Source organism: Colobus angolensis, unplaced genomic scaffold (genome assembly GCF_000951035.1).
Source record: "Colobus angolensis palliatus isolate OR3802 unplaced genomic scaffold, Cang.pa_1.0 Scaffold6, whole genome shotgun sequence".
NCBI lineage: Eukaryota > Metazoa > Chordata > Mammalia > Primates > Cercopithecidae > Colobus > Colobus angolensis.
Window position 1 is genome coordinate 8,669,430 of NW_012119598.1, and position 12,932 is coordinate 8,682,361.

At 43.1% G+C, this 12,932-nt stretch overlaps 1 protein-coding gene across 4 annotated transcripts in view; it reads right to left on the reverse strand.

Annotated features, from left to right (window-relative positions):
* The window catches only part of BLOC1S5 (biogenesis of lysosomal organelles complex-1, subunit 5, muted), a 65,415-nt gene extending 52,704 nt beyond the window's left edge, over positions 1-12,711 (reverse strand). For 2 of the 4 annotated variants that reach the window (XM_011962657.1, XM_011962661.1), the window contains exons 1-2: positions 2,442-2,585; positions 713-795 (exon numbers count right to left, since the gene is read on the reverse strand). In XM_011962657.1, coding sequence (XP_011818047.1) covers positions 713-795; positions 2,442-2,553 — 195 coding nt within the window. In that variant the 5' untranslated portion in view covers positions 2,554-2,585. Of the gene's footprint in view, positions 1-712; positions 796-2,441; positions 2,586-12,655 lie in introns of those variants that run through there. The other 2 variants (XM_011962658.1, XM_011962660.1) reach the window with 2 other exon arrangements.
* Positions 12,712-12,932: the final 221 nt, after the last annotated feature.

Here is a 12,932-nt window from a genome sequence, read left to right on the forward strand (position 1 = left end):
AACAAGATGGCATGTTTGTGCATCACTGTCACTGAAACACAGTCTGTAAGGTAGAGTGGCAGGTGGTCAAGCTAGAAGAGCAGGAGCCAGGTCACAGAACAATGCTTGGACTTTATCCTGCGGACAGAAATATTATCAAAGGTTTTAAAAAGTGAAATAATGTTAGATTCCCCTGGCAGCAGGGTGAAAACTGAATTTGACTTGGTTGATAAAGCAGGCAAACCTGTCAGAAAGAATTGACATTTACGAGGTAAACATCTAGGTAACGTCTAAAAGATGTGGTCACTGAATGTGGAACCTATAAGAAAGGAAATAGCCAAGGATAATTCTCAAGTTTTAATTTGACTGCTTGAGTGATTGGTGATGTCTCAATTGAGGAAAAAAAATACAGAAAATGAGTCTGGAAAACTCAGACCCATCAATCTCTAAAATCCCTTTTTTTTCACTGTATCTCATTTTATAGATTTAAAAAACCTGAGATGGACAGATATTAAATGCCCTAGAGTAGGCACCAGAACTTATGTCTCCTGCTGTTTAGTATGGAATTTATCCCATTAAAAACAACAATTTTTACCTCTTCATCATTTTTACTTCGTATATTTTATGAACACATGAACTAAAATCAGATTTTAAAACTGGGGAATTTCTCTTCTGTATAATAACACACTAACAATTAGGGAAGTACTTTTATAAAATAAGTTTAAATACTCACTTCAAATTCTTTCACAAAATAACGAGTTTCACCTTGAATAACTGGTCTGTGATCCAAAAGCCTTGAATGAATTTCTCCAAGATCTATAAAGATAAAATGAAATTCAGGGTTAATTCATGCTAAATGGCATCATCTCTAGCTTGTTTTACTCTCTCTCTTCCCCACCAAGAGATGAAGGTTAAAATCCAGTTTAGACTATGGACTAAGAGGAAATCTCATCCACTGCCAGTGGATGTGTGCACTGATGCAACTGCTTTTGAGAACAATCTTTCAGTATCTCATAAAGTTGAAGACATGTATACCTAGCATTTTCATGCCTAGGTATGTAGCCTAGAAAACTCTTGCACCAATTAATAAGGCCATTTATACATATTTATTACAGCATAGGTGTAATATCAAAAGAAAAAACGGGAAACACCTTAACCATACTTATATAATGGAATTCTATGAATCACCAATTAAAAATAAATACATCAGAGTTACATTTATCAACATAAATACAATAAAAAATATATGCATTTTATAATAAATAAAAAGCAAGTTTCAGGAGGATTAAAGCCATTTACATATTCTAAAAATATTCAAAATATTTCCTTTTGGGATAGAGATAGAAAGAAGCCACAAAACTATAAAGAAATGTACAAGAATAATAAACACCAAATTCTGGATGGTGGCTACCTTGAGAGGAGGGAGGGGAATGACTGCAATTAGAGCAAGACACAGTGGGGTTTTTAGTAATTTATTTATCACGGTGGATGGTAAATGTTCATTTTAAGTCTCTTTTTCATAAGTCTGAGAAAGTCATTAAGAAGGTCTGAATTTAAGTCTTTTGGTGACTCTATTATTCTTCTTAGTTACAACTATGTAGTTTAAAATGTAAATCTCAAAATTCCTTGAGAAATTAAAGTAAGAAAATGTAGTATTCATGTTCATTCACTGGCAATGTTCCCCAAATTTTTCATTTTTGCAGACATACGATGGGCAGATTTCAATTTTCTATTTTAATGAATTTTATTAGGACATCTCTTCTTAAGTATGTCAAGTAGAAAAAATACGAATACAAACACTGTATATAAGCACCGTATATATCTGGTATACATAAAGAACTACACAACTCAACTGTCAAAGACTCTCCCGCAGGAAACAGCGTTGTGAGCTTTAGGAGTCAAACCTAATGCAGGTTCTGTGAGAATCTAGGTTGTAACCTTCTCCCAGCTCAAAGCACACAGGACACATGGACATTTCTGAACGTGAATGGTTCTTTACGGTGCTATAGGGCGCCTCCATAAGTGTATCTCACTTACTCCTCGCACGACCAGGAACAGATCGGGGAGGAGAGTGCGTAAAGCCAATGACCCGAAGTCACTCAACTCCTAAGCGACTGCCCCCCGCCTCCCAGGTCCAATGCCCTTTCCACTATACGTCGGTCAGGAGGCTGCCCACAGGCTCTGCGCCCAGGGGTCCTGAGCTTGCGGAATGGACGTGGGCGGGCCTGATAGCTCAGGCTGAGGCAGAGGAAAGCGGGGAAACACGAGGAGTTGGGCTGGTTGGTTGTAGTGGGAAGCATTTGGAGCGGGGAAAAAGAAGGGAACCAACCACGACGCCCCCACCCGCACAAACGCACGCGCGCCAGCCCGTGAGCCGGGGGTCGGCCCGGGTCAGAGGGCGCCGCCTGGGAGGTGAGGCTGTGCTAGGAACCACCAGGGACTATAGCCCTGACACTCCGTACCCTTGATAATGAGGTGCGCTGAGCCTGCAGTCCCCAGGGAATCCCTCTTCTTGCTGCCACCGCCCGGGGCGGCCTCACAACCCACAGGGGTCTCTGTCCCTCCGCCACTCATCCCGACCAGTTCCGCCCACCCGCGGCCGCGCTGCGCCTGCGCAAACCTGGCCGCCGTCTTTCAAGGCGCGCGGGGGGTTTTTTTTGCGTCATCACAGGGCGCCGGAGAAATTTAATCTACTCAGCGGGCGGTTCCGGAAAGGCGTCTGCCGTGTAGTCAGGGTGTTAACTGGCAGAAGCTCTTGCCGCCATGCTGGCTCAGGGCGGATGCTGCTGGAATAGGAAGGTGCTTGAACGTTGGAGCTAAACTCAGAGCCCTGATTATTTGGCTCAAGGCTGATGCAGTCCAGTGCAGTTGCCACCTATATCTACTGAGAATACATTCCAAGACCCCCAGTAGATTCCTGAAACTTCATATAGTACTGAACCATGTATATACTATGTGTTTTCCTGCATATACATATGATAAAGTTTAATTTATAAATTAGGCACAGTAAGAGATGAACAATTAGAACAATTTAATGAAAGTTATGTGAATGTAGTCTCTCTCTCTCTCAAAATACCTTATTGTACTGTCCTGCAGGTAATGAAGCCACAGAAAGTGAAACCTCAGATAAGGAGGGACTACTGTATAGCAAAGTCAATCAGTTGGGGGCTGTTTCCCTACTATGCCATGAGTGTGGCAGACTATTCCTGCCTTTCTTTTTAGACTCCTGTTTCCTAGAATGCTTTTCTTGCGCCCTCTGCCTATTCAAGTCAGTAAACTTACGCTGTATAATAAAGAATTTGACTGGACTTTGACTCTGGTTCCTGGGAGGTACCCTCAATCCTTGGAATTTCCCAGGTGATAGAATTGTCTTTGTTATTCATGCTGGACTTCTGGGAATACATCTGAGTTTATGCTAATGAGATGACTCATGGAGGGCCCAAGATGATTTCAGAATGTAGGTTGGCCACACCAGAAGGGGCAGCCAACCATGAGGGCTTAGGCTTTGAGCTACATAAACAGGCCCACCTCTGGGGAGCAGATGGGGGCTGGAGACTGAGTTCAGCCATGTGGCCAATGATTTAATCAACTATGCCTACATAATGGAACCCCAATGAGTACTCTGGACATGGAAGCTCAGGTGAGCTTACTGGTTGGTAATCATTCATCAAAGTGCCAGGAGGGTGAAGCGTTCCTGAGGACACATAAGCTTCTATTTGAGAAATCTCCCATATCTCGCCATATGCATCTCTTCATTTGGCTGGCCCTGATATGTGTCATTTATAACAAAACTGTAATAGTAAGGTGCGGTGAGATGAGATCGCACCATTACTCTCCAGCCTGGGCAACAGGAGCGAAACTCTGTCTCAAAACAAAAACAAAAACAAAAAGAGTAGGTGGTCTTTTTGGATGAGGTACTAAATAGAACTGTGTAGCAATCTCATAAAGTTTTGGAAATGCGGCCGGGTGCGGTGGCTCACACCTGTAATCCCAGCACTTTGGGAGGCTGAGGCGGGTGGATCACCTGAGGTCAGGAGTTCAAGACTAGCCTGACCAACATGGTGAAACCCCTCTCTACTAAAAATACAAAAAAATTTTAGTATTAGCACCGGGCTAACACCTGTAATCCCAGCTATTCGGGAGGCTGAGGCAGGAGAATCGCTCAAACCTGGGAGGCAGAGGTTGCAGTGAGCTAAGATTGCACCATTGCAGTGCAGCCTGGGCAACAGAGCGAGACTCTGTCTCAAAAAAAAAAAGTTTGGGAAATGCTTAGGGCACACCGGGCATGAAAGCCAGTTTACTGTGAGGTAGCATGCTTTGTATTAGCATAAGCGGTCTTTTAGGCTGAAGCAACTTTATAATCCAGTACTGAATCTTCCTGTACCAACTGCTGCTAGTAGTTCCCCCTAGAGAAGCTTCTGGTGTAGCTCCACCATTCAGAGAACATGCAGGGCTTACTGCAAGAACTACTAGAAAGTAACTGCTCCAGTGACAGAACCAACCCACTGGAACACAGAATGCATTCCCTCCACCACCCTGGGCACACCTTCATTAAAGTGGACTCAGCTGTGCAAAAACACAAAAGCATGAGTTGTTGTGTACACACAGCTAATTCTGTGTATGCCTGTCACCTAAGCTTTGGACAGGTGTAGTGCAGTGGTTTGCATGGTATGGTCATCACAGCAGCAGTATTAGAATCCTCCTGAATCAGGCCGGGCGTGGTGGCTCAAGCCTGTAATCCCAGCACTTTGGGAGGCCGAGACGGGTGTATCACGAGGTCAGGAGATCGAGACCATCCTGTCTAACCCAGTGAAACCCCGTCTCTACTAAAAAAATACAAAAAAACTAGCCGGGCAATGTGGCGGGCGCCTGTAGTCCCAGTTACTCGGGAGGCTGAGGCAGGAGAATGGTGTAAACCCGGGAGGCGGAGCTTGCAGTGAGCTGAGATCTGGCCACTGCACTCCAGCCCAGGCTACAGAGCGAGACTCCGTCTCAAAAAAAAAAGAAAAAAAAAGAATCCTCCTGAATCAGAAACTCAAATTGGATCCCAGAAATCTGTGCTTTGAGAAGCCCCAGGTGATTCCCATGCATGCTAAGGTCTGACTGAGAACCAGTGCTTTATTGCAGTGTCTATTACCTGTTCCCTCAGCATCTGATAATGAGAGTCAGTGATAGAATTCTTTTATCCAAGTGACAGGGCTCAAGTCAAATGGTGAAAGCGGTCAGGAACTGGAAACCTCATGAGGTCAGTCTGAGAGTTTAAAACTTCTAAGGGTTTTTAAGACAAGGTATGTGTGTTGCAGAAGGTCAGGAAAAATGGGGATGGGGAGAAGGAGAACTTACATTACATGAACAGACTAGTTCATAGACTGCACCGAAGAAGCTTTGGAATTTGTAATCAGGTGGCTGGAAGTTTCTCATCTTGCTCAAAGCAAGCCTGCGGCCTTATTGTTTAGAGCTACGTATGCCTTGTCAAATTGGTCATATGGCTACTGTATTTCAAGCTTAACTTGGATAGACAGGCCTGCCAGGCACAAATTTCTCAAGCTGATGATATTGGGGAGAACAAAAATTATCCACTGCAAGACTCCGAGGACAGATGACACCCAGCAGGAATGGCAAGCCAAATCTGCAGGAGCCATAATACTGTTGGCTAGCCCTCGGGACCTGGCCTCTTTGAAGTGGAAGAGACAGCACGAATGAGCCATCAAATTAACTTACTGGGCTGAAAAAGATGCAATGCTTTCATTACTCCCAAAGAAACAAAAGTTTAAAAGATTAAAATATTCCTAAAGGAATCATGATAATGGAAGCAGAAATCCTTGAGATAACAGCAAAAATGGCCAGCATCTCAAATTCTCCTGCCTTCCTGCCTACCTTCTTTTGGTCTCCCTTCCTTAAGTGAAAGATGAGTTTTGCTAGATTAGGTAGAGTTAGAATTAGTTTTATTTCTAGCAGTATTGGGAATAAAGGCAAAGCCTGCAGGAATGTGGGCACCAGCAACAACTAATCATTATTGCAAATTCAAATTCCCCATCTCATCTCTGATATGCCTGTATGTAACCCTAGAGCTGGGCTTCACAATGTTATAAATCCAGCATACAAGCCACAGAGCAGTGGGATGTGGAGCCCCTTGTGTATCTAAAAGCTCTGCCCAGCCAGAGAGATATATGACGGTAACTTTCTCCCCATTGCTTTTGCAATAAAATTCACCCAGTGCTCCAGGAAGAGTTAGGAATGTAATTCAGCTTCAATAAATCAAGACGAAAATTAAGATGGCCAGATATGTAGCAGCCTGCTGAGGTGTATGGAGAATTTGAAATTTAGTGCCCTGGTAATGGGTAGTAGCAGATTATCTAATTATAGAGAGAAAGAAGAAATATTGCTCTCTGGGGTAAAAAGCTAAATGCTCTAATCCATTAAACTACCACCTCCCTGCCAAAGCTAGATTAATATTAAAGTTCATGTAACATCTGACTTTTTTTTTAAAAGGAATTAAGTCAAATATTAGAAAAAAATGTAAACGAAAAAGCTATAGTTCACAATAATTCTAATTTGACCACTTGTCAAATAGTGTATTTTATCTTTGGGTGTGATGTACATGTACCTGATTATAATAGAGTTCTATTCTGTCCTAACAATATATCTGCTTAAATTTTTATCAACATATCTTGAAGCTATTGTGGGCAGACTTGATATTCTGGATGGACTTTCAGCGAGTCTCTCATGAATGACTTTTTTTTTTTTTTTTTTTTTGAGACGGAGTTTTGCTCTTGTTGCCCGGGCAGGAGTGCAATGGCACGATCTCGGCTCATTGCAACTTCTGCCTCCCGGGTTCAAGCGATTCTCCTGCCTCAGCCTCCCGGATAGCTGGGATTACACACATGCGCCACCACACCCGGCTAATTTTGTATTTTTAGTAGAGACAAGCTTTCTTCATGTTGATCAGGCTGGTTGCGAACTCCTGACCTCAGGTGATCTGCCCACTTCAGCCTCCTAAAGTGCTGGGACTACAGGCGTGAACCAACGCGTCTGGCCATGAACTACATTTTTAAGGGGGCACTGATGGTATATGACGCGCTGGCAGTGGGTGATGATTCATATTCATTCCACTCCTCCTTTCCTGCCTTCTTCATCCCTGTGGGAGATCTAATGTGCTTATTACTGACTGTGGTTAACCATGGGTTCAGGTGTACTTGGGTGGGGTCAATGGAAGATCAAGGTATAACTGGGAGTAAACATGAGAATTCCTATATATCTGCTAAAAACCTTAGTGAATAATCTTATTGCTGAACTGGGGGTGGGAGATGGGGTGTTTAACTGGGAAGTCAGGTCATGGAATGATGATTATGTCATTCTTGGAGCTATATCACCTTTTCTACCATATTGTGATAGTTGTCGCTTGGGAAGAGACTCGCAACCACAAAACTACACAAAACACTTCATGATCTCTTGGATGCTTGGGTATAACCGTGGCTGTGGTCATTTGACATTGTTCCCATTCTAGAATTTCTATTTGTTTTAAAACTCGTTTTTATTCTAATTAATGCAAAAGTTCACGGATGTTTGACTGAAGAGTGAGTCTTCACTACTTGGAATTTTTGGTCTGTTCTTGAAAGTTACACATGGAATAGGGACATATATCTAATCAGGGCAGTTGAATCAAATCCAGTGAACATGGCAACAGATGGTCTTCCAACCCTGAAATCATACAGTTCCCATTTCAGCCATGGTCTAACCAAGGTGGTGGTTAGCATGTGGGTTAGTCTCTGCCTCCTCTCTAGCTCGTAAATTAACATGAGATCATACTAGTGTTGTAAAATTCCCATACAGAGCTCAGAACATATTAAATACTCAGTAAATGATATCTAATTATTTACTTTCAAACAATGCTGAGTGGCTGGCAGCCTCCCAAAGAGTGCTCTATACACCCTGTTTCAGGAATATGTTCACAGACCATTGGATTGTAAACTTCATGAGAGCAGGGATGTGACTGTGTTATCTGCAGGGCCTAGCAGAGTGTCTGTTACACAGTATGGCCTAAATAATATTTGGGTTATCATTGACTGGTCAGTGCTGTAGGTTTCTCGGAATTACAGAAAGAAAATCCTTGGAAAGGGGCTTTCACTTTTCTGAAGGAAGATCATTCACAAAGATAACTGTACTGTATCCTAGACAGGTCTCATCAATCTTTGTTTTTAAGAGACAGGGTCTCACTCTGTTGCCCAGGCTGGGATCCAGTGGCACAATCATAGCTCACTGTAATCTCAAATCCTGGGCTCAAGTGATCCTCTTGCTTCAGCCTCCCAAAGCACTGGGATTACAGGTGTGAGCCACCACACCTGGCTCACTGATCTACTAGAAACAAAATAAGAAAGACAGCATGGTCCTTTTTTTCAACAGCTTGAAAAATGTAAGAATCAGACTTTTTTATTTTTTTATTTTTTGAGACGGAGTCTCACTCTTTCACCAGGGCTGGAGTGCCGTGGCACAATCTCGGCTCACTGCAACTTCCGCCTCCCGGGTTCAAGTAATTCTCCTGCCTCAGCCTCCCAAGTAGCCGGAATTACAGGTGCCTGCCACTACACCCAGCTATTTTTTTGTATTTTTAGTAGAGATGGGGTTTCACCATGTTGGCCAGGCTGGTCTTGAACACCTAATCTTGTGATTCGCCCGCGTCGGCCTCCCAAAGTGCTGGGATTACAGGTGTGAGAGACTTTTTAAACTGGTAAGTAATGTAAATTCATGTTTTATCAAAATCTCAAGATGCTCTGCCACCATTTATCTCTGATAGGCTCACATGTTGAGCAGGTTGGTACTTCAGGGATGATTGGCAGGTGGGAAAAGTCTTAATAATTTTATGATTTTACAACCTTCCATAGCAGTTTGTCCTTTACTTATACCTTTCTACACATTAGGCACAGTGCTGGGTAATGTTTATACATTCTCACTGCAGATTAAACGAGATCAGTCATCTTTGCCCCTATTTCACATGAGGAATTCCATGTGCAGTAACTTGAGCGAGGTCTCATAATTAACACATGGTGAGGCTGGTGTGCTCGACTCCACTGCTTCCCCACCCCCAAATGCTTTCATGCTGTAATTCACATATTACAATATTCACCATTTAAAGTGTACAAGTTACAGGTTTTCCATATATTCCCAGTGTGGTGCAACCATTTCATTTATTCTTAAAATTATGTACCCATTTATTTTATCTAATACTTAGGGCAGCTTTTTCCTAGGTTGGCAGAAACCGATTCCACAAGTTAATTAAGCGGCATTTTATGGCACCCCCTGTAAAGTAGTTTACAGGTGAAGTTTGAGCAGACATTTGTGTTTGAATCTCAGTCCCTTGACTATTGATTGGATGATGTTGGGTTAGTTCCCCACCTCTGTGTGCCTCAGCTTCCTTATCGGCAAAAGGGCACAAAAAAGGAGTGAATTCACTTAAAGCACTTAGAATAGTGACTGATACTCACTGAATGCTCAATGTTAGCTATTATTGTTGTTATTAAAAGTTTTAAGATATTTTAAAAAGCATTAACAGATCTTCATAACTCTGCATACTACAGAATCCTAAAATTAGCTCTGAATCATGAAAATTAAACTGTCAGTGCAATGTGGTCAGTGGAAATTGCATTATATCCCAATTCTTTGCAAACTGATGATCCATGTGATGTCAGCAATTTATTAACAAAAGATCTTACACAATTGATCATCTGGCACTCAGAAGGCACTTTCCCATTTAAGTGTTACTCACTGTGACAAAGGTAGCTGGTTGCCTATGCAGTATCCCTTTTCCTTCTTTTCTCACTGACAGAGCAGAGCTTTATTCTGGGTGCCCTTCGACTACACATCTGGCCTCCTCCCAGCTGGAGTGGCCAAAATTGTAAATCAATACAGCTGAATAGGGCTTCCAGGAAAGGCCCTCCAGGGGAATTGAGAAGACTGGGAGAGAAGCCTTTTGCTGTCCCCCTCTTGCTCTTTCTTTGGGTCTTAATCAGATTTGATGTCTGAAGCTCTGACATTAATATTGGACCATACGTTGAACTTTAGAATGGAAACCACTCATTCAGCATGGAGCAGCAGAGACAGGAGCTGGACGCTCACACCAAAGCTGGACTATTTCCTAACTTCTTTTACATGAGAGAAAAACAACCCACCGTGATGTTATTGGGTCTTTCTGCAATATACAGCTGTACCGGTAACATATACATGTAATTTACACTTATACTTTTCTCAGTCAGCTCAAAAGGAACTTAAAAGAACAGTACATTCTTTTAACAGATTGAGCACCGACTGTGGCGTGCCAGTGATTGTTCTGAGGGCTGGATAAGCAAGGGAAAATATAGTCTCTGCTCTCAAGAAATTACTAAGCCTGGCAGAAGAAACAGATAATCAAAAACAGTACAATGATACCAGTGCCAGAATCAGGGGCCAGGGGTGGGACAGACTTGCCGTCCATGAGGACATTGACAAAGTAGAATACTGAAGAGGTCATCAGGTGAGAAGAAAAGGGCATTTCAGGCAAGTGCCTGACAGAAATGACCCAAGAAGCACAGTAGAAATTCTACAAGGAAATGAATTGTTTTGATCTGGATGCTGAGAAGATGACCTAACCCTTGGCTGCAGAAGCCAGGTCTTCATCTTTCGACCATCCCTTCATCCTCCAAGATCTAAGTTAGTTGCAAGAAGTCCTGGGACTTGGTGGTACCAAGTAATACCTGTTCCATCAATGTTTTGCACAATAAAGAATTGCCTAGCCGACTGAGGGATTCAGAGGAATTTAAGACACAGGAAGAAGTGGGAAGAGGGGTCGCTTGACAAAGAGGTGGCCTCCCTCTCTGTCCTCCCGCCCTCTCCTCACTGCTGACCTAAAATGAAGGAAAAGAGTGAAATAGTTGGGATGAGGATGCTTGGTGGCCTATTTCCTGTTGCCTCTATCTGTCCTGCTACAACCCTCCTGCTGACTGGGAGGAGAAGGCAGAAGTGTTGGGGCTAGGCATAATTTGCAGCAGTGAACCATAATGTGGCGTGCTTATAGCAGCCCCAGTGGTTAGCGCGAAAGGTACACAGACTTGGCCTGCCCCTGTAAGACACGTAACAACTCCCACAATTAATTTGAACCCTGTAGTGTCCGAACATACAAATACAAATTTAGTTTTTAATTTAAAGATGTCATAAAACTAAAAATACTCCTGAGGGCAACGAATTGTGAAACACATCATGTAAAAACTGTCTTGATCTGTTATACAGGAAGATGTGAAAGACTGTGGGTTCCTTTCTAGAGCACCACAATAAAGTATGACAACAAAGTGAGTTGCACAACTTTTTCAGCTCCCTAGTCCATAGAAAAGTTACGTTTATACTATACTGGAGTGTATTCAGTGTGCAACAGTATTATGTTAAACCACAACGTATGCACCTTAACTAAAAAATATTTTGTTGCTAAAAACAGCATTAATGATCGCCTGGGCCTTTAGGAAGTCAATCTTCTTGCTGGCGGAGGGTTTTGCCTCCATGTCAATGGCTCCTCATTGATCAGGGTGGTGGTTGCTGGAGGTTGGGGTGGCTGTGTCAATCTCTTAAGACAACAGTAAAGTTTACCACATTAATTGACTCTTCCTTTCAAAAACCATTTCTCTGTAGCATGCAATGCTATTTGATGGCATTTCAACCAAAGTAGAACTTCATTCAAAATTGAAGTCAGTTCTCTCAAACCCTGCAGCTGCTTTGTCAACTAAGCCTATGTAATAGAATAAATCATTTGTTCTCATCTCTAGTGTTCACAGCATCATCACTAGGAATAAAGTCCACCTCAAGAAACCACTTTCTGTATGCACCCATAAAAAGCAACTCCTCGCCGGGCGCAGTGGCTCACGCCTGTAATTCCAGCACTTTGGGAGGCCAAGGCTGGCGGATCACAAGGTCAGATTGAGACCATCCTGGCTAACGTGGTGAAACCGTCTCTACTAAAAATACAAAAATAATTAGCTGGGTGTGGTGGCGGGGGCCTGTAGTCCCAGCTCCTGGGGAGGCTGAGGCAGGAGAATGGCATGAACCAGGAAGACAGAGCTTGTAGTGAGCTGAGATTGCGCCACTGCACTCCAGCCTGGGCGACAGAGCAAGACTCTGTCTCAAAAAAAAAAAAAAGTAACTCCTCATGTGTTGAAGTTTTACCAAGAGACTGGCAATTCAGTACCATCTTCAGGCTCTACTTCTAATTCTAGTTGTCTTGTTATTTCCACCACATCCGTAGTTGTTTCCTCCACTGAAGTCTTGAACCCCCTAAGTCATCCTTTAGAGTTGAAACCAACTTCTTCCAAACTGCTGTTGTATATTTTGACTTCTTCCCGTGAATCTCACAAATGTTCCTAATGGCATCTAGAATGCTGAATCCTTTCCAGAAGGTTTTCAATTTACTTTGCCCTTTCCATCAGAGGAATCACTATCTATGGCAGCTATAACAGCAGCTACAGCCTTACAAAAATGCATCTGTTCTTTTTTATGAGATGGAGTCTTTCTCTGTCGCCCAGGCTGCAGTGCAGTGGTTCAATCTCGGCTCACTGCAAGCACCGCCTCCTGGGTTCATGCCATTCTCCTGCCTCAGTCTCCCGAGTAGCCCGCCACGCCTGGCTAATTTTTTGTACTTTTAGTAGAGACAGGGTTTCACCATGTTAGCCAGGATGGTCTCGATCTCCTGACCTCGTGATCCGCCCGCCTCGGCCTCCCAAAGTGCTGGGATTACAGGTGTGAGCCACCACGCCTGGCCTACAAAATATATTTCTTAGTAAGAAACACATTGAATAAATTGTTATTTATTCCCGCATCTCAAAGTGCTGGGATTATAGGCATGAGCCACCTTACCCAGCTAGCACTTTCAATTTCCTTAAAACTTTTCCTTTGCATTCCCAAGTTGGCTGTTTGGTCCAAGAGGCCTAGCTTTCAGC